We start from the raw sequence: 27838 nt of genomic DNA, 5'->3' as shown, positions 1-27838 counted from the left end.
TTCACTAATATGTTGGAATTGTTTGTGGAAGCAACAAAAGCATATTATAAAGAGTTGTGCATATGATATTATTTATCTTGATTTTCTGAAGGCATTTCATAAGGTATGATATAAAGGGTTTGGCATATAAAGTTCTTTGAAGCATCAATGTGTAGGTGGGTACAAAATTGCAGGAATTGCAAATACAGGGTTATTTTTTTGAGAATAAATGTGATGTTCCTTAGGAACTAGTGCTGGACTAGTGTTGAATTCACTTCTTTTTTTAGTATCCATAATAATAATAATAATAATAATAATTTAATGTACATAATAATACGGGATAGTAAACAATAGCCTAACTATCTTTAAAAAGGCATGATGCTTACTGTTGCTCCTTACAGCAAAAATGTAGCGTGAACTTGTGGTCAGAAGCAATCAATTATGTTCTAACAGAAGAGAAGGTCAGTTGGACCAATGAGGGGAAAGGAGCTTGGGCATGTAGCAACACTTCTGTGCACACCCCTGCTTTTTGGTTCTTTGTTTTTCCATAACAAGACAGTTACTTTATGTGAATACTGTTACTTGGAAATAGCTTAGCTTAGTTTCACTTTATTTTCTCCATTTTAAATTTTTTTTTGTCTTATTATGCACGGTATTTTTCTCATGATGCAAGAAAGCCACTTTGCTGTGATGTTTTATATTGTTTGTGGTAATGATATAATGGGTATGATTATGTAAATCACATTTCTCATTGTTTTAACATGAGTTGTACTTTGCCATTTTTTTTTCATTTTCTATGCAACTGTTGTGACAGAGCTGAAAATATATAAGTGCGTCACATGAAAGGAGGAGACAGTGATCAAAGCCAAGCTGGTATCTTACAGAAAAGCAGCTTCTTTGACCTATAGAGTGGAGCCCAGATTTTAAAGGAGCATTTTACAAAATAGCAAAAGTTCATTTTTAGATGTGATCCACAGAATATTGTGTTTGTCTCTAGATTCATTTCTGTAAAACTAGAGCCATCTATGGTGAACAGTATTCTGATTTACACAATATTATTTGAATTATTCAATTCAGTTAAGTGAATTTTGATAAGCTTCTTGGTTAGTTTTTGCATTAATAGCATGTCAGGTGAGATAGACCAAGTCATCCTATCTTCAGTAACAGTCTTGGGTTGCTCATAAGGATTGCTAAGATTTCCCAGGACCATCCAGGACATATAAACCAGTCAGTGTGTCTTGAGACTACTTCAGTCCTTCTTGCAGTATACCTTACATGGTCCACCCACTTTGGGAAACATATTGGGCATATACTAACTACATGCCAAAGCCAACTGACTCCTCTTGGTTTGAAGAAGTAACAGCTTTCTTCAAAAGTCATTCCATATTTCTGAGCTCCTCATCCTCTCACACAGACTGAACCCAGCAGCCCTGAGCTTCATTTTCCCTGTGTGTGCTTGCAAGATTAAGGATGTAGTAAATCATACATTTCATGTAAGGGCTTACAGTAGCTTCCTCTTCACCATAGCTGTTCAGTACAACACTCAGAAAACTGCAATACTGCATCACATTTATTGTAAAGATCAAGTTTCTAAATACTCCATTTCAGAGGGCATTTCTCCCACTTTATCTTCAGGGAACAAGCCATCTCCTTAGATTAGAAGGTGCCAAGTCCCATTCCAACTGTCTCACACTTAGCACATCATCATCATGTCATCATCATCCTCATCATCCACAAACATGAAACCTTTATTTTTTCAAACTGGGTATTCTTTAGGCCATTGTTGAAGTAGAATATCCATTCTATAAAAAAATAGAAAAAGCTCTGCAGATACAATGTAACCTTAGCAAAATATTACACCTACACTGAACAAATACTCAGTCAGCAGACAGAGATTTAAAGGCACAGAACAACAACTTTAGAAACATGTCCTCCTGTAGCACACTGTAAAACAAATTCATAGAGCATGTGATCATAAGCTTTCATCAAGTACACAATGCACACATAGACAAGACTTGCAAATTCCCAACTGGGGAATGTGATTCCTTTAGTATGGGTATGTAAACAAAAAAAGCTTAATACAAGTAAAAGAAATCCTTAAGATATGGAGTGTTTCAGGTGGTAAATCAAGTTTTACAAAATATTTCTTCCTTTTTATTAATTGATGAATCTGGACAGTTAATGATAAAAGTCAAAATTAATACTTATTTTACACTGCTTGAAGCTTTTATTCTTTTTCAGCATTTGTTACAAGTGTAAAGAACATTTTTTGCAGTTGGACCTCAGACATATTAAGTGGCAAGTTTAGTGTCAACAAGAGGGGAAATGACGGCAAATCAAAGTAACCTTGGATTTTAGAGTCCAGTGTCATGTCCACTGCATGGCACTGCCTGCTAGTAATTAAAAATGCCTTTAAATTAACATAAAAATAGAACTGTATTCTAGGATATCAATATAATAATTGTGTATTAAAATAGTACAGTACAATATATTGATCCATCCATCCATTTTCTAACCCGCTGAATCCGAATACATGGTCACGGGGGTCTGCTGGAGCCAATCCCAGCCAACACAGGGCACAAGGCAGGAACCAATCCTGGGCAGGGTGCCAACCCACCGCAGGACACACACACACCCACACACCAAGCACACACTAGGGCCAATTTAGAATCGCCAATCCACCTAACCTGCATGTCTTTGGATTGTGGGAGGAAACCGGAGCGCCCGGAGGAAACCACGCAGACACGGGAGAACATGCAAACTCCATGCAGGGAGGACCCAGGAAGCGAACCCGGTCTCCTAACTGCGAGGCAGCAGCGCTACCACTGCGCCACCGTGCCGCCCAATATATTGATATAATTGATTAATTTCCAATTGTAATAAGACCCACCTTTTTGAGTTAACTATCCAAGGCTAATTCTAAGGATTTAAAGTTAATTCTAAGTTGAAGTTCATGATCTATTTAATATATAAAAGTTTCAATAGGCTCTTAAAATGTACACTAATATCTCAGTCATTGTGGTAAAAGCACTGGAAATACACAACTCCCTTTTAGACAGGTAAATTATAGACTCTTTTTGAACTGATCTTATTCAGATTATTTCCAAATTGATGCATTGTATGTCAAGTTGTGGAAATGGAAATGGAACTACACAGACTACAGAAACACGTCTGACAGTAATAAATTGTTTTCAGTTTAACAACAGAAACAGCCTTGAGTACATTACCAAAACAAAAATAAAAATCAGAATTTTCAAAACAAAATCAAATATCCATTTGAACATGAAAGCTTTCTTTTCCTTTCTCCTCCTTCTCTGGTCAAAAATACAGTACTGGAAATTATTGTTACAGTCTATATTCTGTAGCTGATGATATTATTTAGGAAATTACTGTGTAACCTACTGAAAAGCCAATAACTATGTTCCAGCTTGCTCACCATAAACAAAGACATTTTTTAGTTTTGAATTATGAACTTATTCTGTTCATCTGACTATTTTTTAATATGTTTGAAATAATAAAATGTCATTATCTTTCAGGGCTAGATTTGCCATTTATGATGATGCCCCATCCCCTCCTTCCTGTCAGCCTCCCGCCTGCATCTGTTGCCATGGCAATGAACCAGATGAACCACCTGAATACTATAGCAAACATGGCTGCAGCCGTCCAGATTCACAGTCCTCTGTCCAGAGCAGGAGCCTCTGTTATAAAGGTAAGGGACAATTTGTAAAATGGAAAACAAAAAGGCTCATTGTGAACAAAAATGTTTTGGAATGATTACATTACCAATTAATTTTTAAGCACATTAAGCTTTTTGCTAAAGTATGGTGTATTTCTAAATAGTCTATTACCACATGCATTATTTATGCATGTTTAAAATGAATTATTTAGATTAAAAAAGTCATTTTATGTTGCTTTTAATTTCATAAAGTGATACATTTCCTTTGATCAAAAAATACTCACTATAAAACAGCTTTCTGGTTGCCTAGTAGAAACATTCATTATACAATACCAGACCTAAAATATGAAAATATCTGTAATAAGACAGATTTCAGTATAAAACTACTGAAGGTCATTTCATTAGACATAAAACACTATCCCTAAAATAAATATTTCTATGCAGTCAAGATTATTTTCTAAACTAATAAAACATATTTTAGTTAAATTCAGATACAGTATGTATACGCAAGTATTGTGTTAAATTTAATATTCATACATCCTTAAATATTAATCTCTGTCATTCACTTTAATACTCCAAACAAGTCGTATAATGAAGATGTACTAAGTTCTTTACCTTTTGAAAGTGCAATATACAATTACCCTCTTTATTTTTTTTAAGGTAGTATTATTTGTATTGCTGCTATGTTACACGTAGCATACTACAGTTCCTGGACAAGATCTTGCTTTGTTTTAATGCTACACTGTTTATATGCTTAGGAATAAAATATGCAGATTATTACCCTTTAAGCATTAAAGGTCAATAGACCTTAATTAATAAATGTTTTATGCTTTTGCTATACTAAAGATTTCAACTCTTTCTCTCACACCATCATGATGATACAGTGATTAGCACAGCTAATTCAAAGATTCAGTATATCAGGATTGAATACTTTGTCAGGTCAGTGTTTTTGTGTAGTGAGCGCATCCTCCACTTACCTACATGGGTTTCAGCCATTGTACTCCAGTTTTCTGACATCATCTTCAAAGGAATGTTTGTTCAAATGAATTGGCGGTTCTAAACTGGCCCCATAACAGAATCGGGCCTGGTTCCCATGATTCTTAATTTTATTATGCAGATTTTTAATGTTATGTATGTTATCATTTATTTTAGAAAAGCTTGCCATAAGCTATTATATTTAATTCTAGTGACATAGTGATCGCTTTCTCCAAAATCCTGTCAGGAAAATACAAACCATTTCTATTACTTTTATATACTTTGTATGTTTTTATATATTCACACTTTGTATTTATAATGCGGCATTTATATACATTTACATTATGTAAAAATGAAGCAGAAAATAACTAAATAGCTTTTAGAAAATACCATGCAGTATATCTAATAGCACCTTAAAGGGGTGGCAAAGAGTGGCTGTGGCAACCATAGAAAAAATACTGACCACCCCACTGGCCACTACAGTTTGCATCCTTTAATAAGTTTGATAAACTGAGTAATGCAGAACTTTCATGGCATTGGCCCATTGGCCAGAGTATTACCAGTTACATTTCTTTGGCCCTGTGCAACCCATTTCAACAGCATTTCTTAAACTTTGGGTTGCAGAATTGTTTGTGATAGGGTGCCACATGATTGTTTAATAAAATTATCCAAGTTTGTCCAAGCACACATTCTGTGGTGAATTATATACTTTTTAGAGTATTGTGCTGTACCGTTTAGAATACTATTTACTATTTGTACTATGTATAAGTACTATTTACTGTAGTTGTATGTGATCAGAAACTTAGTTCTAAACATCACCAATGCATAACAGAGAGTTTTCATTTCTATCGTACAAATATCTAATTAATATTTCCTACAGCAGCACCACTGCTCACACAACCTGTTCAACAATCTAACTTAGAAGGCACGTAAAAGATAAAGTAGACAGGCATATGTACAAGGTGAAGGCACCTTGGAGCTAGTTTCAAATGTTGAATTGAAAATAATGGATGCAGCAATAGCATTTGATGGTTTCTGGGATGTTGTGGGAGTGAATCAGTAGGCTGGGGGTACATATATAGTACTGTGTCAGAACTGTAAGAACACCAGAAAATATCAAAATAATGAGACAGGCAGTAGAGTGGAGGACTAGACATTCACCACAATGTAAGTCTGTAGTATTCATATTTTAGACTGGATTGTTCAGCAAATTTTTAATCCAGAATTATGCTGTTACCCATATAAAATACAACTAGCAGATATTTTTTAGGAACAGTATAGCTACACACCTTTTGAGATATGCTGAACTCATTTAGAAGAATCAGCATCATGAGTCAAGTGACTAAGTTAATTGGCCTATCATACTGCCCTTTAAAAAATAATTTCCTCCTATCTTACCACCTGTTATAAAGACTTCTTCTCTCTGCTTTACTATAGCTTACTCTAAACATTTACACTGTTAATGATGCACCACAAGAATCTATTTAGTTTTGAGTGAAGATTATTCTTTAATTAACAATTCGTTTGCTTTCCACTTTACTCTTCTAGTATTATTTGTGTTAGAAATTTTCTTGAATGGAAACAATAACTTTTGGTGTTTTTTATCATAAGGCCATTGTTGTTTGTCCTGGATGGCTCTGTTGTCATTATGGTAATAAATATCTTCTTTGGTGCTAGCATAGTGCTGACAAGCTTATATGAGTCCTCAGATCAAAATGTTTATGAACCCCTACGTTTTACAGTGGTACTGTTAAAAATGCTGTGAGGAAAGTTGCACTGAACTGATTTTTTCTCAATGGTGGCTACTTATGATGCTAACTAGAGGAGGTATAGTAAGTAACGTAATGCTGATTTAGCTAACTAGATAGTATTACTGGCAAGCAAGGCTTTGCTACATTACATAAACTATATGCTGCCTGTAGGCAGCAAGTAATGTAGCTGTAGCTAATGTTAATTATAAGCTTATATTTAACTTCTTATTATGTTGATATTGTGTTGTGTACCACCAGCGGAGAGGAAGTTGGAAGAATGGGGAAGGGCCTGGGAAGATGGTAGCCCAAGATAGAAAATTAGATGCAGAAATAACTGATAGAGTGCAGTGTGGATGGAACATTTGGAAGAAAGGTACTAGGAGCACTGTGTAATTGAATTAAGAAAAAAAGAAGAATTAAGGTAAAGATTAAAGGTAATGTTTTTCAGACTGTCTAAGACCAGCAATGACATATGGAGCTAAGATATCGGAGCACTGGGGAAGAAGTTAGATGTGGCAAAAATGAGAATGTTGAGATAGATGTGTGGAGTTATAAAAAAGAAAGGACAATAAGAAATGAGACAACAAAAGTGAAAGAGATATCTAAGAAAGTACAGAAAAGTAGATTGAAGTGGTATGGACATGTGATGATGAGAGACAAAGAATATGTGAGCAGAAGAGTGATGAGAATGGAAGTACAGGGGAAGAGAAAGTGTGGGGTGCCAAAGTGGAGGTGGATGGATAAAGTAAAAGAAGATCTGAAGGAAATGGTCTGACTTGGGAGGAGGTGCAGGACTGAATTTTATGGAGAATGTTGATCAAGGACATCAGCCCAACAAAGAAGCGGAAAAAGATGAAGAGGAAGAAGATTCAACTACTGTTTCACACATACAAATATATGTGCCATTAGCAATTAATTTGTGAATAGGTAACAACCTGACTGACAGGGAGATGTACAGAAAACATAAATACACTGTGTGAATTAAAGCATGATTGTAAATTAGCATACTCCAGTTACTCCTTTGTAAATGTTTGTTATATGTTTACTGTGATTAGTTTACTGTGGAATAAAATTAAAATGAAATCTGTATTGTGATGATTTTTAGTTACTTCAGACCATTAATATTTTGCAATTCATAATTTACTATTAATTATATCTCTCTATTATAATAAAAAAAATTTGGGAAACAAGACTTTTAGAGAGACAAGATGTGATCTTTTGAAGAGAGACATCTTCACATCCCGTGAGACGAGACTATGTGCCAAGACATTTAACCACGCCCAGAGTCGGAAATAAAAGATGAAGAGTAGATGACAAAGTAGAACGTCATAAAGAATTAAAAAATATTGGCGCGATACACATGCAGAGCAGGTTAGAGAAAATGGAAGTATGAAAATCTGAAAGTTTCAAAAAAATAATAGTAAAGATTGCATTAGCGCAAATAAATGGAAATTATTACTCGGTGAAATAACGGAACAGTGAAAAGAGATTGAATATATTTTTTCGGTTATAAACTTTGAATCAGAGACTTGTAGATCGTCTAATTCATGTTGCCATGAGGGAAAAGTAGTGTGCAATGGATCATGAACTGTATACTGTATTTTGTAGGGGCACATGCTCCCTGAACATTTTTTATTGCATGTTCAATTGCAAGCTGTCACACACACAACTCAAAACATGTGGTGAAGGACAAAATACTTATTCAGGAAACATAGCACCTAAATTTTAATGCTAATTCAACCTTGCACATACAAGCATCCATCATCATCATCATCATCATCATCATCATAGCAAACACGGAAAAACTTCAGTTGCTGAGGTCTTACCTTTTCAGTTGTGCCTTTAGGTTTGCCTTGGAGAAAAGATGTCCAAAGACAGGAAGAAATGTTCTGGTTAGCACACCAATATTAAAACACAGAGACAAACATACAGCCAACGAACAGCAGCGTGTTCATGTTTTTTAAAGATCATTTGCAAGAACCAGTGTAATAAACAGTTTAATTATGCTAATTGCCTCCTCTACATTATTTACTTTGTAACCAGAGATTTATACTATTATAAAAGAAGTTTGTGTATTACCTTAAGTTCTTTTAGATTTTCTCGGGGTTTTTACATTTCAGAGTGACTTCCTCTTACTTAGTAAATACCATTCTCACTAGTGTCTAAAAATTTGTAACAGAAGCTAAATCCATGTTTAAATATATAAAAACTAGCAACACTTTTTGAATACCTCCAATGGTTGATGTGCCCCCATTACCCGCTGCAAAAACATCACTCTATTCTTGCAAATACTTCCCATGTTGTTTGGAGACTCTGTGTTCCTCCCACATCTTTTCTTGGTATCCTCATGTGTGCCTACCTCTCTTCTCTGGCACATCCTGTCTCACCCACATTTGACAGCATCTGTGCAACCACAGTGAAACTGATCTATCAGACCAAAACCAAACTGGCCAATCAGATTGGATTGCTCAGTTGGACTGGACACACACACAGACATTAGTTTGGTATAAATAGCAAACAATCATAAATATGTCTGCAAATCTATTTAAAAAGTAAATCACAGTCTCTGATTATTGTTTTTATTTACATTATATTACATATATTGAATTGAATTAAACTTATTGGCAGGCAATAATTGGTGTTATATCTATGCACATAACAAAAATAAATACAATTTACAGCACAATATATAATACGGGGGGGGTGTAAAAATTCCTGGAATTGTTAAAAAAAAAAGCTTTATTATACAGCTTACAGCAATTCTGTTTTAGTCTGTGTCAAGATACTTTCCTTGAGAAGCAATACACATGCCCCAGTGCCTCTTACATTACTGGAAATATTTCCTGTACTCAGTTGTTACTGTGTGCAATATTTTCCAGGATTTCTAACTCGGTACCAAATCATCTTCACTTCAGCCTCAATTTTAATTTCGGTAACAAAAAAAGAGACAGGGAATGAGAGCTGGCTAATACAGGAGGTATGAAGCGATTATCACATTGTTTTTAGTCAGAAACTCTTTGACTAGTTATGTGGTGAGTGCACCGTCATGATGCAGTGGTGTGCACAGGTGAGATGTCATGGTATAAAATGCAGTTTTGCATGTGCCACCTCTCTGGATGTTTTTCACCTGATGCTTACCCACAAACACTGCAGCGGTTAAGAGTAATGTTGCTGATTAACACTCTGTTAGTGAGGAAACTCTTTATTAACCATTTTGTTGATGGCAGAAAATGTGATCATTATTGTTTTAATGTTCAATGACCAGACATGCTTTTCTTGGCCTGTAGAAAAGAAATCACCAAAGTCACCTGTGCAATTGAAAAATAAATGTCATAAATATTGTGAGAAAGGCACTATATTCCACCCGACCTGGCACAGACTGACACAGAGGCACGTGTAAAATCCAAACAAGACTTTTATTTTCTTCAGCTAGAGGGCACGTCTTCCCCTTGAACCCCCCAGCCACAACACAGTCCCAAAGCACTTAACCCACAGCACACAATCCTTCACCTTGGCACCACCACTCTTCCCAGGCAACCTCGCCCTCTTCCTCCCAATTCTGGCTCCTGAGTGGTGGATGCTGGCCCTTTTTATAGCCCACCTTGAAGTGCCCCAGGTGCTTGATCACCTGTTGCTAATTGCACTTCCGGGCGGGGCTGTAGAGTTGTCCATGTTGGCTCCAGGATCCATGCAGCACCCCTTGGCTGCCACCCCAGATCCCTACAGGGTTGTGGAGAACTCCATCCTCCATGAAATCCTGCGGGAAACTGAGGCACCATCGTCAACCAGGGAGGCTGCCACCAAGCGTCCCGGGGGAGGTACTGAGGAGCCCATGGTTGCTCCCCCGGAACATAAGTAGAAGGGGTGTCCCAATCAGGGCATGGGACCCGGCCACCCGCCACAATATGTATCTCATTCAGTTCATCACAGTATCACTTGGCAGACTGATTAAGAAGACTGTTGACATGCGATACCTAGCAGAGTAGTTAGTTGATAAATGCAACCTATCCCTGTGTCATTGACCAATTCTGGGAATTTTTAGGTGCTCCTTCATACAAGACACCATCCCAAAATTATATACATGAATAAAGAATAATAATGTATTGTACAAAAACACAAATACATAAAATAATCTTAATAAAGTATAATATATTGTACTAAAACACAAATATATAAAACAATATGACAATGCAGAATTGTTCTCATGCCCATTTAAATATCATGTAAGCCTTTATATAGTGAAAATAATTTTGAAATCAGGAAGAAACACACTTGAAGCAGAAACTCTTAATGTGCCTAATATTTTTTGCTTTTAGTGACTGGTAAGAGTTTTGTGATAGTTTAGTTTATTCTTGATTACTTTTCCAGCATATTTTCTGACCTGTGATGTATACAGGTCTTCAATAAAGTGCAGTGTAAGGAACACAGTCCTTTGATTGACAATCCAAATGGCATGCCGCAGTTTCATGTTTTAAGTGAGCAGATGCACTGCCCTACCAGACAGTTATAGAGAAAGTGAACATGCCTTCGATGACAGTTTGATAAAACTGAACCAGTACTAATCGGGACAGGTTAAACATTTAAAGTTGGTGAAAAAAGCCATATGCTGCTGAGTTTTCTTGGTCACAGAAGTTGTTTTCATACCAGTTCAGACTGTGAGTGTTATTGCTGTCCAGAAATTCAAATGATTCCACCCTTTTTACAGTGACATTGTTTGTAAGGAGAAGAGTAGGAGATGAGAACTATTTCCTAAAATCCACAACCTTTTCCACTGTTTCCAGAGTTTTAAAGTTGAGATTGTGGAGGGTGCACAATCTAACCAGGCAATCCAGCTCTATATTATTTATTTGAAACTTAGAGGTAGAATGGGCAGAAAAATGTATTTTATGACCTGATAATGAGTATATCACCAACACTGCTTATGGTGCTTTTGTTTTACATGACAGTGTTACAGCTGAATCAAGAATGAGCCATACAATCTAATGCAGTTATGGTCAACAGTGAACGTGTGGTCAGAGAAATTGAAAAAAAAAATCAAATAAACAGCCAGTGAAAATGGACATAACAGATTCATGATTATTGTCCAGAACAGTCTGGCTCCAATTTGTTGAATACATAAGTGGTGGCTAAAAAAGCAAATCAGAATGCACATCTATTTGATGCACATCTAATAATGAGATATAGCAGGTGATAACCCAACCATACCAGCAAAAAAAGATGTATTTGCCATCAGCGGAGGATTAAGATCATGAAAGCTTCATATAAATATTTCCTGGTTGAGTGGATCATAACTATTGATAACTCAACTAATGGTAGCTAGTATATAGCAAAAACATCATATGCCAATATATTTTCCTGGGTGTAAACAATGTATGCTGGTGATTGATGTGTAATGATGAAGGTGCTTTAGAACAGCATGTGAATGACATGGGTGTTTGTAGGCATAGAGGGAAATTCAAAAGTATTAAACTCTTCTCTGGAGCTGAGCTACTGGTAAGTTTCATTTAAACATTTATTTAATTGTAACTAACAAACAAGAATTTTTTGAGAATAACAATAACAAGTCCGAGGACCAAATAAATACACTGTACCAGTGCTCAGTATCAGGAGGGGAAGAAAGGAACAAGTGCAGCATCAGTGCTGAATCAGCAAGAAGAAGAAGTATGAGGTAGAATTCCTTTATTCATTTACCAGTTTCAGTGCTAGCTGCAGGGGACCTTATCAAAAGAATGAACTTGTTACAGTTGCACATTCTTTATTATAGTGTGACAATCCTTATAAGGATAACAAACTACCTAAAAGAGACACTCTATTGGGTCAGCAATGGTTAACACCAAACAGTTCTACAAATGTAAATACTTTAAAGAAAAAAACAATTAAGATACAAAACACCCAAAAATGTTATAACCATGAACTCTACAGTGCATGTTTAAACTATAAGACTGAAGGACTAATCCAAAAAAACCAAATACACATGAATTTTTCAATAAGTCAAAGTCAAAAATGATAAAATTCAAAATATTATATATATATAGCACTTGGTAGAGGTGGGTTTGTGACAGGGATGTGCACAGGTGATCTCAATAAGGCTGAGGATCTGCCTACCCTTTGTATGCAAAGTTAAAGTCATGGATTTCATTTTTGATCTCCTGTTGCACAGTGTGGTGTATTCAGGGTCGTGTATTAGTTTTCTGCATACGTGAGCCTTGTACACATAATGGTTCTACATTATAAATGTTTGAGCAGTGCAACCTGCATTTGTTTTCTTAGAGTACAAACCTGGGGTGTTCTATTTGCTCTCATATTTTTCTTATGCAAAATCAGGCTAATTTTCTGTAAATCAAAATTACTACAAGCTATGTATTTATGCATCAGTCTCATACTTGTTAAAATGAAAGTTTCCCCAGTGAACAAAGTGACTGATTTCATGTTTCAGTGTAAAGTTTTCAGGTTCGGGCTTTGATTTCTTGAATTCGATTTCGCAAAATTTAGTGATAACCCAGCAATTAAAAAAAAAATGTATTTGTTTTAAAACTGCCATTTAGTGGTAAGAGAAATTTGTGGCATTAGCCGAGGACACATGGTGTTTAGCAAATACTGTATAACCACTTCCCCCATATGTTCATCTTTTCGGCATCCTTTTGGATGTGCCAACACATGGACTACACTTCCTATCACGGAGAAGAACTATGCTGTAGCTGTTGATGTGGGAGGACAACTTGACCAGCATTCCAACATCATAATAATAATAATAATAATAATAGTAATAATAATAATAATAATAATAACTTTATATATATAGCATCTTATCAAACATTTACATGCAACTCATGGTGCTTTCCACAGGTAAATCAACATAAACAAAGATATAGCACATTTATTTGGATTATTATCATTAATTAATAGTATGATAATTTCCAGTAAATGTAAGTGTACTAAACACAAAATCAACCCGGTACTGTTATGCAAAATTTAACCACCAAAGTGCAAAACAAATATTCACTGTTATCAGAAAAAGGTTTTTATAATTAAAATATTTACACATTAAGGCTGACAATCTAATTAATATATAAAAAAATAAATATATACAGTATATATCTATATTTTACCTAGGCATACATACATGGCCACCCATTGAGTTGAAACAGTTTGACGTTATTAAGTTAATGAAAAGATATAAAAGCAAATAAAACAACCCATAGTGGTTTCCACTGATTCTTGATTCCTGAATGTGGTTGTTTCACCAGCTGACATGGGGGAGAGGAAAACAAAAAACTCCTACAATGGGCCATAGGAGAAAAATAAACCTCTGGAGGGCTATGGTCGGAAGGCAGAAATGAGCAAATCAAATAGTTCTGATGGCAATCAGTTTCTGCATCATGAAAGTCTGAATGAGCTGGGCACAGTCAATACAGTTAGCACAGTCGATAATAAGGTTTCCAAGTCCTCCTTGTTTCCTCCAGTACCCCAGGTGACTGCAGAATAGAGCAGTCTGAGCAGGTGTGGGTGGCAAAGAATAGGAGGCAAAAAAACATAAAAAAGCAATGGATTATTGCTAGGTACTTATTAACGCATCAAGAAGCTAAACTTATAATCATATCACTATATTATGAGTTAATTACTAGAAATCCAGATTAAACAAAAGGGGGTTCAGAAGTTTTTTTAAATATTCCACAGATTTAGCCTAGCATATTTCTATTTGCGAATTATTCAACATTTTAGGTGCATGAGAACAGAACACTGCCTCACTGGTTCATTTATGCTTAGATCTAAGAATCAGAACAGATCTAAGAGTGTGATTACATAAGGAAGGAGACATTCTGAGATGTACTGTAGGTAGGGGCAATATTGTCTAAAACCTTATATACAAGTAGAAGTATTTTAAAATCATTTCTAAAGGGCACTGGCATCCAAAGTAAAAATAATAGTCTTGAGGATATATGTTCATATTTTTTCATTTTGGTTAAAATTCTTGCTGCTGCATTCTGGATAAGCTGTAGCCGATTTACATCCTTTTTAAGTAGTCCTGATAGGCAAGCATTGCAGTAATCTAGTGGGCTAAATACAAACTTATGTATTCATTTTTTGGCAAATTTAAATGTTATTAGAGATGGCACACTTGCAATGTTTCTTAGATGGAAAAAGGCAGTCTTGTAATATTATTAATATGTGATCTGAAATTAAGGTCAGAGTCAATGTTAACACCTAAATTCTTAACCTTTGGTTTGACTCGCAGGGCCAGGGGCCTCATGTACAAACGGTGCGTACGCACAGAAATATTGCGTAAGAACGTTTCCACATTCAAATCGCAATGTATAAAACCTAAACTTGGCGCAAAGCCACACACATTTCCAAGGTACCCCATACCCGGTCATACGCAAGTTCTCTGCTTGGTTTTGCAGACTGGTGGCACCCATCGTCAAAGCAGTGCTACTGTTCCTGTGTGGTTACCCTTTCTTTCTTAGATGCACATTCCTGACGCAGCTGTATAAATACACTGAAACTAACTGCATATTGTTTACTAGTGTAATGCATCTGATTGTAATTAAACTGTAACAATATAATGGTCCAGGGAATAGCCACAGTATTCCAAATACCATAGCAGCTTTAGCATTGTTACTCTCACTGCACCTTCTTTTTCTGCTTTCAGCTGCTCCCGTTAGGGGTTGCCACAGCGGATCATCTTTTTCCATATTACTCTCACTGCACCACTCGGCGTATTTATATCACTGTATCTGAGTGGTGAATCACAGCAGCAGCTGATCAAAAAGAGAATTATCGAGATACAGCATCAAGCACACGCTGCCTCAGCCACGGCAAAACTTTTCAGAGTCTTTCCTGTACGGACCTCACAGTTCAGAAACATTTTCATCCCAAGAACTATAAAAGCACTCAATCAGTCCATCAAGTGCTCCTTGTAGAATTGTTTGTACATATGAGTACAGTACAATTACCTCACTGTAAACTTGCACTTCAGTTATAATATTGCACAACCTGAGCCACTTTATAAAGCGCATATTTACATATGATGACGATATCATTTTTAAGATGAAATGCAGCAAAATATGTTGATTATATTATACAGATAAAACTAACTTCATTTAAATAATCTGTATTGTTAATAATTAAACATGTGAGGACATGGTGCTAGCAAGTTCACAGATTGATCCTGATTGATTGCTGTATGCTGGAAGGATAGATGGATAAAATAATTATACACGAACTTCAAAGGTATTTCAATGTTCCTTAACAGATTTGAAGAATCGTCGTTGTAAGCTTACAGATGGCTTAACAACTATTACTGAGCTGATTATGTGTTGATTGGGTATTTGGAGAAAGAAAAGTAAGGACAGGAATTAGAGATCAGTACGTTTGAAAGAGACGGTACCGCCACTGTGTCTCCATGTTTAATAACATGCTTTCATTCCTATCATCATGAAAAAGATATCACGTATACATCTCAGTATTTTAATTATTCAAACAGCTATAATATCACAAATGTAATGGATTCTGTGTCCTGTCGGAGGATGAGAAAGCCGGTTTAAGAACCACGTAGTGATTCACACACAGAGCACAAAGAAGATCAAATACAAAACAAAACATTTAACATGTTACTTTAGTTACGATGGGATTTGAGAAACTAGTAAATTAATTGATTTTAAGATGGAGTTTATGATGTTCTACTTTAATGACAAAATGAACTACATGATTAAAGTGGAAATTTTGAGATTAAAGTTGACATTTCCTGCTTTTTTCCACACTGTGTGCCTATTATTTTTCTCTGTTCCCTAATAAGCTCTCATACGACACTCAGACATTGGGCTACGACTCACCTTTTCACAGCGACTTGGATATGTGACAACTTCTTTTTTATTTCGGGTACTGTGCAACTTTGTGGACTTGAGCTTTCAAGTTTCTTCGACACTCTGTCACTCGATCAACTTCCTTTTGTTGATTATACCACTGTTTAAACCAACAAATAGTTAAGTTTTTCCTTGCCTCCACTTGGTATTCGCTGAAATTCTTATATTTTCCTCCATGCTTTTCCCATTGTCTTTTCACAGAAGGCTGAGCTTAAGGGCTATTTATATTGATTTGCATATTCATAGAGGCGTTATTCTGGGAGGAGAAAGGGAGGGACAGACAGGGACAACGCACGAGCGTTACTTTACACGCTAACTGGGATTTATGTAGCGGAAAAACTTGGAAGTTGGAATACGCACAGATTGCTGCATCTAGATTTTTCTGTGCGTAAGCACATTTCGGCTTTTGTGCTTACGTCATGTTATAGTGCGAATTCTACGCACAGCGTTATGCATGAGGCCCCAGATGATTAATTTTGTTTCTAATAATCTCACTAGGTTTATTGCTGCCAATAATTAACAATTTTATTTTTTCCTTGTTTAATTTAAGGAAATTCATATTCACTCATTCTGTTATACTAATACAGCATTAGATTAAAAGGTTTAAAGTAGGGGTCTCCAACACGTTGCTCGCGAGCTATCGGTAGCTCGCAACCCCTTTCCAAGAAGCTTGCCAAAGGGTTAATGAATCCTACATAAATTTGAAAACTTGATTAATCAAAACAGGGGTGGGCAATCTTTCCAAAAAATCATATCACGATCCACAATCTGAATTGCAATCTATCTTTTCAATGTGGCATACACTTAACAGAATATCCAGACTCAAACTCATCAAGACCTAAGTAACACTTTATTTTAAATATCAAACAAAGTTGAATTCAATTGTGCTCTTGTTCGCTAGCTAATGGTAGTTAAGGAACACGCCCCAAAGCTAGCGAGTGAGTGAGGAAGGCCCCTTCCCTCTGCCTGCTGCCTTTTTCTCGGATTCGCTCAAATAAATCGGTACCGCAAGCCAAATATGATACATAAAGAAATGAGAGAAGTTGCAAAATCAACTGGAATGTTCAAGCAAATTATATATAAAAAACCTGATCTAAATATAGTAGTAGTTCTCTCATGAAAAGCGGACAGATATACAGACAGACAGACATTGGATCTTATATATTATATATTAGTAAACCTTCAAGATAATGTGCAGTTAAAGTCTCAACAGCATTCTCAGCATTTCTGGAGCTTAGTAGAGCCAGATAACTATAAGAATCTTCACCAAGCAACTCTGAAAATGTCTGCCTTGTTTGGGTCTACATACCTTTGTGAGTCTGACATGAATGTCATAAAATCAAAGTTCAGAACAAGACTGACAGATGAACATTTAAATGACTTCATAAGAGTGAACCTAAGTGGCTCCACTCCACCATACACCTCTCTTGTTGACTCCATGCAGTGCCAGTCTTCTCACTAACTAAAAAACACATCACACATTCAACTGGACATGTGAATACTCTTGGGAAGTGAAACAGTGACATGTAACAAAATGAGAAATGAATAAGGAATATCTGTTTATTTGTAATTCCATTGTTTTGTTTTCACAGCATTCACGTTTTAATTCAGTAGTGTGAGATCACTAGAAAATGCATACAGACATGCAAAATGCAGTTGCAGGTGAACTAAATATGTTTTGTGATGTTTTAGTGCAAAATGTGAGTTGTGGACACCAACATTTTGTAAATGTTCAGGCAAAACAAGCTTATTCAGTTTGTTTGGGTTGAAATAAGTTATGAGAATAAACATTAGAAAACATGAGTAGCTCTCATTTTGTAAAAGCGGCTCTCAGGGGAAAAAGGTTGGAGACCCCTGGTTTAGAGCTTCTGGGTCATCAGACACAATGTATAAAAGAGTTGTGTGTCATCAGCCTAGCTATGTAAAAAAATTGTAAATTGTAAAAGTGTCCAGAAATGTAAATTTAGCAAAATTGTCCTCATCACTACCTGTTTTAGTTTGTGTTTTATATTTTACTAGGTATGAGACAAACTTTTCTCAAATCAAATTTCAAAATACATAATGCTGCCAATATTAAATGTGGCCTTATGTTGTGTATTGTATAGCGTTTCCAAATGACTAAAATCAAACACAAAGGCAAATGAAAAAGTCTTTCATCAAAAGCAAGCTATTTAAAAATCAAATGGAACATCCAGAACTAAACTGTCTGTATTAAGATGTGAAGGTGAATTTGTTGGTGCTCAACAAAAACATCACTGTACATGAAAGAATCCTGTGACCGGAGGTTAACTGTTTCACACGCACACACGTAATTTGGTGAGCCAAATCCTGGGATAATTATGGTGAATGACAACATTGTTGCCTCGCAGTTAGGAAACCCGGGTCCTCCCTGCGTGGAGTTTGCATGTTCTCCCCGTGTTTGCGTGGATTTCCACTGGGTACTCCGGTTTCCTCCCACCGTCCAAAGACATGCAAGTTAGGTGCATTGGCAATTCTAAATTGTCCCTAGTGTGTGCTTGGTGTGTGTGTGTGCCCTGCGGTGGGCTTGCGCCCTGCCCAGGGTTTGTTTCCTGCCTTGCACCCTGTGTTGGCTGGGATTGGCTCCTGCAGACCCCCGTGACCCTGTAGTTGGGATATAGCGGGTTGGATAATGGATGGATGGACAACATTGTTTTATAGATGCACCACTGCATTTGCAGACTTCTTTTCAAATCAAATTCAATTGGAACTGGCAAAGCACAAACTTATCATTGTATCTTAACAGCTCTAATGCTATATTCAAACTCGATTAGAAGTGACAAGCAGCAGTAAGTGCAGCTTTCACTAACTGCAAATACAAGAACAAGTGCTTGAGAAATCGATACACCTTTGATTCATTCAGAAACAGTAAGATTACACCAAAAAGGAATCATACAGCAGTGGATTTTGAATTACTCAATATCTGTCCTCTAGCATGATGGAGAAAGACAGCAGACAAATTCTTAATGCTTTCTATTCCAGACAAATTATACATTTATCTCTGCTACGTCTGTTTGCAGTGATATCCAGTGAGTGAGTGTTTTCGGCTGCCAAGGATATTGTCAAAGTGGGGAGTTCTCAGCTTTATGCAGTATTGAAATTCTCATTTTTCTTAATGTTCTCTGTTGATCCAATCACAACCCACTGCTAACAGGTCAGTAAGGCATCCAAGGAGGAAATAAAATGAAAGCCATTGTTTGAGCAATGTTAGATGTTACTTCAGAAAACAAAAAGAGAAATTTAAATCTGGATAGTTTCACACTCAGTTACTGCAGAGAAAATATTTGATGTTGCTAGTTATGATTATTTTATTTTAACAAAAAAGCTTACAAAAACATACATTAAAATGTGTATATATGTACAGATTTCATTTTTTGCAGTGGTTTGATTTATGAATGTCTGATAGAGTAACACTAAACATGCAGTGCATTTCTTTTTTGTAAATTTCATATCATGGGTGTAAAGTATCCTGAAGCCTGAATGGTAACATGAATTGAACATGGGATAAGTATGTTGGCTCATTCCTTTATTTTATATAAGATTGATGCTGCCAGGTGATGTGGTGTGGTGATTACTGGAAAAATTGATTGTATTGTGTATATATTACAATAAATCTGATATGAACTACACTACACTACATTTTTACTAAGGCAAAGCCTTGTATTCCATCCATCCATTATCCAATCCGCTATATTCTAACTACAAGGTCATTGGCGTCTGCTGGAGCCAATGCCAGCCAACACAGGGCGCAAGGCAGGCAACAAACCCCATTCAGGGTGCCAGCCCACCGCAGGGTGCGCACACACCCACACACCAAGCACACACTAGGGATAATTTAGAATCGCCAATGCACCTAACCTCCATGTCTTTGGACAGTGGGAGGAAACTGGAGTACCCGGTGGAAATCCACGCAGACACGGGAAGAACATGCAAACTCCACGCAGGGAGGACCCGGGAAGCGAACCCATGTCTCCTAACTGTGAGGCAGCAGCGCTACCACTGCGCCACCGTGCTGAGCCTTGTATTTAAAAAATAAATAAATAAATATCAGCATGATTTTTGCAGCATATTGTATGCATGCCCCATAAGAAAAATACTGAGGAAATAGAATAAAACTCAAATTTGTCATAGAGTCATGAAGAAATTAAATGAAGCATGATTTTTACTCAGAATTCCCATTGTTTGAGTTTGATTAAAAGAGAACAACTTGAGAAAGTTATTTCTGGGTGAGTGAAAGTTGTATCTTTCTTAGTAGACATTTATTTAACACAATTTTATGATGAGGAAGTTCTAATTTTAGGATTCAGTGCCAATGCAGTATCATGATTTGTTGAAATTCTAAATTAATTTTAAATGAATTAAACCAGCAGTGACTGCCAACATTCTCCCCCATCCAGCCCTCTAACACCCCCGTCCAACTACTGCAGAGTCTTCCCATGATCCATGCAATGAAGTTACATTCAAACAATCTTAAATAAAGAAAAACCAAATGGCTCAACTGAAGAAGCAGGCACTTCTTGTGTCCATGAATCTGTAATCTAATGTAATAAACTCCTGAAAAGAGTCCCTTCTTAAGTTTCATGCCACTGACCACCAAATGATCTCAGCATGGCTCTGTGTGCTGTTTCTGGGCTAACTAGTGTAATAAAACTGTGAGTGTCTTACAGATGTGCAATTACAATTATGGTTACACCTTTGTATACACGACTGACAAAATGACATAATTTAGTTGAAGCGTTAATGCTACTTGAGCACTCGGATGCCATCTGCTGGTGAAAGTGGTGCAACAGAAGAACAACCAAAAATGGCTTGTATCAGAAAATGGCCACATATTATCAACTAACTGGCACTGCATGTATGTTACCAGACAATAAACAATACAAAACATCTAATATGATTTGGTTTTCCCTTTCTCTTTCTCCTATAAAGACGGCAAACATTTGTGAATACATTTCCTTTATTAAATTCTTGTTTAAGTAATTTAATTGATTGGCAATTGGCAAGTTACAGTATTTGGTAAGATTTCTGGCTTTAGTCTGTTACTGTAAATACAAACCCAATTTCCAGAAAAATTAGGATATTTTCTAAAATGTAATAAAGACAAAAATCAGCAATTTGTTAATTCTGTTGAACCTTTATTGAACTTTTGTCAGTAAAAAGAAAAAAAATGTCAATGTTTCAATGGACCAACTTAATTGTATTTTGAAGATATAAACTAATTTAGAATTTGATGCCTGCAACTCAAAAGCCATGGTAAAAGTTAAAATGAATTCCAATAATCAGATATGAATTTTTTGCCAACAAAACACTGAAATCTCAAATTAGTATCATGCATCTTGTTGTATTTTTGTATGCGTGCAAATTGGTATAGATAAGTAGTGCCTGTTACTACTCAGAGCCGGCGCAACAAATGCAGCATTAAAGGGCTTGTCTGGCGATTTTCAGTAGTAGTCATCATTTACAAAATTTTAATGATTCAAAGGCAGTCAGCAGTGCACTCACATGAAGCTGGTCATGTATGCATGAGAGTTGAAAACCAATGAATACTCATCCAGAAATACAGGTCATATAATGTAGTAACAAGGAGTAAGGAATAGAGTAGACATCACAAAAAGAAGAGAAGCTCATCTGTTTTTTGTCTTGTTTTTTACATATCAATATACAGTAGAATGTAAAATCAAAAAAAGCTGATTTCTCCATAATGTAATGTAAAGTCATATAAAGTGACATCAAATTAAGTGGTAAATAGTTAATAAGGTAAATTAGAGTGTGTATATTAAACATACCTGTGTGATCTATCAAACAGTCAAAATGGCAGGAAAATGCGTATTTAACTTGAAATGGTAATTTGGTGCTGATGAAATTTTGAAGCAACTGTTGTTTAATGGTAAAATTAATAAACTGTGAGATATGTGTGTTAAAACGGACTGTAGAAATATCAGTACAATGGCAAGCAGGCTGCTTGGAAAGCACCAAACAAGTATACACTTGTTCAGTGCATGTACACGTTGGACTTCCGACTAAATGCTCCTAATCGGGAGGAAGTGTCATCTCATTAAGAAGATGTTAAGAGTCCTTGCAGATGCCAAGAACGTGAACCCAGGCAAATGCAAAAATATTTTAGTACAGTTCAGTGAACTTATTGACACTAATGTTGTTAGCAGCCCATCAGAGTTCAAGAGACATTTAGTTAACAGTGGTTATTCTGTTAGGAATATGACTAATAACACCAAGTAATATATGGTCTGAATGCCACAGACTGCTTGTATCACATAGACTTACCAGTGTTGAGCATGGGTTTTCTGTTAAGAAGGTTGAGAATCTACTGTTTAATGTATGGTATACAGTATATGTTATATATTGTGTGTGTAGAGTCAGTAGAGTACTCAAGGTGAACATTACCAAGGAACTCATAAGTTTTGCCCCTTGAACAAGACAATTTTACACGGCTCACCTTAAAGAGGCAAGGATCAGGCAGCATGTTTCTGAAAAAAGAAAATATGCATTCAATGAAATTAACAAATTTAATAAAAGGAAATTACATTTATAAATAGATATTGCTACCTCGATCAAATTAGGCAGAATCAACAAGAAAGCTTACATGGATTACTAAAGTGTTCAGATGATGATAGTCTCTTGCTAGCAAAAATGTGTCTGCTAAGAGTTAGTGATCATTTAACTCTTTGGGCTCATTTCCAGATAAGTGTTACACATTTCCCATGTTTGTTTGGTCTATTTCAAACTTTTCAATAACATTTTGCAAGTGTTTTAAGGTATTTCTTGGGAGTTTTTAGATGTTTTACAGTTGATTTTCAAGTGTCTTCCAACATTTTCGGGAATGGTTTTACTTGGAAAATATGATCGACATCATTTTCTGTCACTATTTTGTGGATCGTGAGGTGTCTTGGTGTTGTGACTTGATTGTTGTGTCTTCAGAATTTATAAAATGCATTCTAGTCCACAGACCACATATATTTTATTTAAAATTATCTAAAGTCTACCCAGGCCAACATCTGCCTATAAGCTATTTTTCTACAGTACTGTATACCATAATGCTTGCCCAAAGACCTTTTTTGCTTAATTGGAAAAGTCTAATTATACATTTTATAACTGTTGTCATTTTTAATTGTCATAAATTATATTATGAATATTGAATATTTGGTCACAAATTGTGTATCTGGCTTATTTTAGAAGCACATATTTTTTTTACAGTCTGGTAGAACACCGTTTTGTTTGCTCAGTTGGTGCCTCTATTTTAGAGCCTTTTGTATTTGTGATTTCCTTAGCAACGTTTCTCAGAATACAATGAAATACACTCATTTGTGATGTCATGACAGTAACAGTTTAAAGGACAGCTTCGGCAGCTCCAGGGTATTTAAGTTTAAAGAATAAACCGTTGTTTTTCTGCAATAAAGGATTTTTTTTTACTCTTCCTCCAGGCCTTTAATAACCTCTTGGGCACAGCCATCAGCAGTGTGTCTTTTTGCAGAGAGAGTGTCGACCTTGTCGAGAGGTTTACTCACCTTAGCAGTGACATTCATGTCTCTAGTGACTCTTTCTATGAAGTCAGTAGATGGACTGGAAGGGCATTGGGTCATGAGGTCGCTGGAAAGGGGTGTGTGGCGCTCCAGATATCTATGCAAAAAGATGAAGGTCCAAGTCTTTAGAGTCCTGGTGCTTCCTCTCTTGCTATATGGTTGCGAGACATGGATGTTATCCAGTGTCCTGAGAAGAAGACTGGACTCCTTTGGTACTATGTCCGGAAAATCCTTGGGTACCATTGCTTGGGTACCATTAGGTTTTGTAGTCATTAGGGCTACAGTTACTTGAGAAATATTTAAACTACCTGCTGCTACAACTGTGCTTTTCCCCTTTGTTTTAGTGTATAGTTTTTTTTTTGTTTGTTTGTTGGGTCTTGTGACCTGTGTTGGCTGGGATTGGCTCCAGCATACCCCCGTGTCCCTGTGGTTAGGATATAGCGGTTGGATAATGGATGGATGAATGGCTCTTGAATCTAACCCCACCCTTAGCCCTAATGTTGCTTGAGTTAATCTATTTAACTACTGTTAATAATTTGATAATTTTTTGGTTTAATTATTTTTTTTTGTATATTTTATTAATACATTTTCTTTTACCTGTTTAAAATATGTGTATGTTTAACTGTTCCTTTTCAAGTGAATTAGATTTTCTTCTAATTTTAAGCAAACTACAGCATCCTCTTAGCAATATAAAGTTAACTTACGATAAATGATTGTTCATTAAGCAATCATGTCCTATTACAATTAATTAGTAATTAGCCAATTTGTATAAATTTTATTTTATTTCTATGATATTTTCACCTGTCATTTTATTTTCAATTTAGTTTCAGTTTAGTTTTCTGAAATTTTGACCATCTTAATTTTAATTGTTACTTCTAGCGATTTACTTCAAATAATTTTTATTTAACTTTTATTTTTGCCTAAACAAATTTCTTGAAGATTAAGAAATCCATGCTGTCCCTAGCCTACATAACAGAGGGCATGTAGAAAAGAGCAGATATGTTCATCATAGACTCATTGACACTCTTTTTGCTCCAGCCATCTAAACAGAGTGTTAGGTTCTGAATATTTAAAAAAATGCGTGTCACTTGTTTTAAAGCTATGGTCATCTGTTCAAGGAGCAAGCTTTTTACTTTGGCAGCACTAGGCATTTTATATTTTGGACCAAACACTTCATAATACCTTACTAGGGAAGGAAATTCGCACAAACACTTAGACACTGGATAAGCAGCTGTACCAGCATGTTTTTATCTCTTACATTTGAATTCTGCCAAGGTTGGTAACTCTGCCATGGCTGGAACTCTGCTAAGGCCAGTCCCAAGCCTGGATGAGAAGAAAGGAGAGTTGGGTGTGCTGTTAGCAATCCTGTTAAATATTTTGCTACAATGACAACAGTTTGCTTTAAAAGATGAAGAAAGAAAAGTTAATAAAAATATAAAAAGAAGATTAGGCAATACTAAGTAACAAAGAATAAAGTAAAGTCCAATGGCCAGGAGGACAGAAAAAAAAACAAAAAAAACTCCAGAGGCCTCGAGGAAAAAAAAAAAAATCTGCAGGGTTTCTGAGGCCATGAAACTGCCCAGCTCCCACTGAACATTCTACCTAACATAAATGATCTCAATCAGTCCTCATGGTTTTCAGGCTACACATGGAAGAATTCAATTATGATGGTCATGCGAACATCTGGCTTTCAATCCATCAATGTAGAGACAGCTTGGTGCTTTGATCAGGTGGTGGTGGCACAAATCGCCACCACAGAAAACTGGTAAAAGAACAGTGTAGAAAGTAGGGGTTAGTACAGATGGTGGAGCCATGATAAAAACAATAATTAAATGCTGTTGGAGATGGCTGGGGGAATGACCCGGCCAGGATGCCCAAGAGGACCGGAGGAGGGCTTATGCCTCCCCCAGACCATGTGGGGCTGACCGCCCTGGTACCTTTGGGGGGCACGGGTACAGAGCTTTGAAGCTCAACCCTACAGAGGCCCATGGTCACCGCCAGAGGGCGCCCCTATGCCTTTGGAGCCCTGGACCTCAGCACTTATTCCACACCCGGAAGTGCTGGGGGGAAGAGGAGCAGGGACACCCGGAGTGCTTCCAGGGATGCAGCCGGCACTTCCGCCACACTGGGGAGTTTCCGGTGGAAGATTGCCGGGAAGCACTTGGAGCTCATCGGGGTGGATATAAAAGGGGCCGACTCGCTTCATACAATGGCTAGAGTCAGATGGAAGAGGACAAGGTCTTAGAGGAGGCAAGGAAGAGGCCTGAAGTGTGAGAAGGCATTGTGTTGTGGCCAGGACTTTGGGGACTTTGGGGTTGTGTGGCACAATTGTAAATACTGGATTGTGTAAATAAACATGTGTTGGGTGATTGCAACGTGTCCGGGCCAGTCATCACAATGCATATACAGAATGTCAGGGTTACACTAAAATTAAGGTATAATAAAGTCATATTAAGAAGGGAAATAATTTCACCTGGTAGAGGGAGAGAGGCAGACCAGGATGCTGGAATTATGGTGGAAGGAGACCAAAATGAGAGGATATGTCAGTCTCAACAGCAGTTCTCCTAATGCCAAAAGAGTACATACAAGTTGGATAATGGGACATAAAAACTTTCCAGATTGGGAAGTTGGCACAAACAACAACAGATGAACAATTACAACCTTAGCTTGCCTGAAATCACTGAAGCAAGCTGGACAGGAACAGTGAAGATGTTAAACAGCAGAGAAGTCATCATCTGGACAGGAAGGCAAGATGACATCCACCAGTAAGAAGTCACCCTTATTATCAGCAAGAAATACACCAACATTTTACCGTAATGGAAGCCCATCAACAAACACATACTGTATGTGAGGCTGAACTCCAAATATGCTAAACTAGCCATCATAGTAGCCTGTGCCCCCACTGACAGTGCTGATGTAGAGGACAAAGATAATTTCTACAGCAGACTTCAACATCCCACAACATAACCCTCTTCTGCTTGCTGACATCACTGAGGGAGAAGGGGAACCGGGTATCAACATCCACAAACTTAAGAATGGCATGAGTTCAACAAAATAGTCTGTGCATTGAGATGCTGAAAGCAGAAGAACAAGAGACACCACGCATTCTACAGCAAATCCTACAAAACATCTGGCAAAAGGAGACAGCCCCAGGTGATTGGAAAACCAGCAGCAGCATCAAGCTCTCAAAGAGAGACCTAGGGGTTGCAACAACTAGAAAGGCATAATCTTCCTTCCCCTACTGGTAAAGTCTTCAGTCATATTATTCTTTAGAGCATCATGACAGAAATAGACACTTATTCTGTTCCAGAAACAAACTGGTTTCAGGAAGGGGAGATCCTGTATTGATCACATCTTCATCCTCCTCCAGATCCTTGAAAAACCTATGAATGGAACAGCCCCCTCCATGTGGTTTTCATCATCTTTGAGACAGCTTTTGACAGCCTGCATCATATGTCACTCTAGGAATTCTACAACACTACCGAGTCCCTTCAAGACAGGTCAACATCATCCAGTCCCTTTATGAGATATTTGAAATATTGTTACATTGGTTACCTATGTCTTTTAGAATTGACTTTAAAATACTACTAATGATTTACAAAGCCTTAAATAATCTCACCCAATCCTATATTTTGGAATGTCTGCCCCCTTACACTCCAAGTTGTAACCTCAGATCTTCAAATGAAGATCTGCTTATAATTCTGAGAGACTTTTGCTGTTATGCACCTAAAACTAGGAATACTTTACCAATAGAAATTTTCATGGCTAATACTGGAGAACTATTTACAAACTGGTAAAAACCCATTTTTTTTAAATGGCTTTTTCATACTTATATTTTAGTTGCATCCCTATTAGTCTATATGGGCATTGAATTATCATTTTCCTCTGGGTTCTGCAATTCCCTAAAATTTGTACTATTCTCTGCTGTTTTATCACCACCTGATCAAGGTACCATGCTGCTCCCGTGTTTATGGATTGAATGGCCGGTGTCCCAAATGTCCACATGACCATCATCATCCGTTTCTTCCAAGTGAAGCC

The 27838-nt window shown here is 36.8% G+C and overlaps 1 protein-coding gene across 1 annotated transcript in view; it reads left to right on the top strand.

Annotated features, from left to right (window-relative positions):
• The window catches only part of dacha (dachshund a), an 853183-nt gene that overhangs the window by 619275 nt on the left and 206070 nt on the right, over positions 1-27838 (top strand). The window contains exon 4 of the mRNA XM_039765764.1: positions 3516-3688. Coding sequence (XP_039621698.1) covers positions 3516-3688 — 173 coding nt within the window. The remainder of the gene's footprint in view (positions 1-3515; positions 3689-27838) is intronic.

This window comes from Polypterus senegalus, chromosome 10, assembly GCF_016835505.1.
Source record: "Polypterus senegalus isolate Bchr_013 chromosome 10, ASM1683550v1, whole genome shotgun sequence".
NCBI lineage: Eukaryota > Metazoa > Chordata > Cladistia > Polypteriformes > Polypteridae > Polypterus > Polypterus senegalus.
Note: the sequence above shows the minus strand (reverse complement) of the source record. Positions and strands in the feature narration are given on the sequence as shown.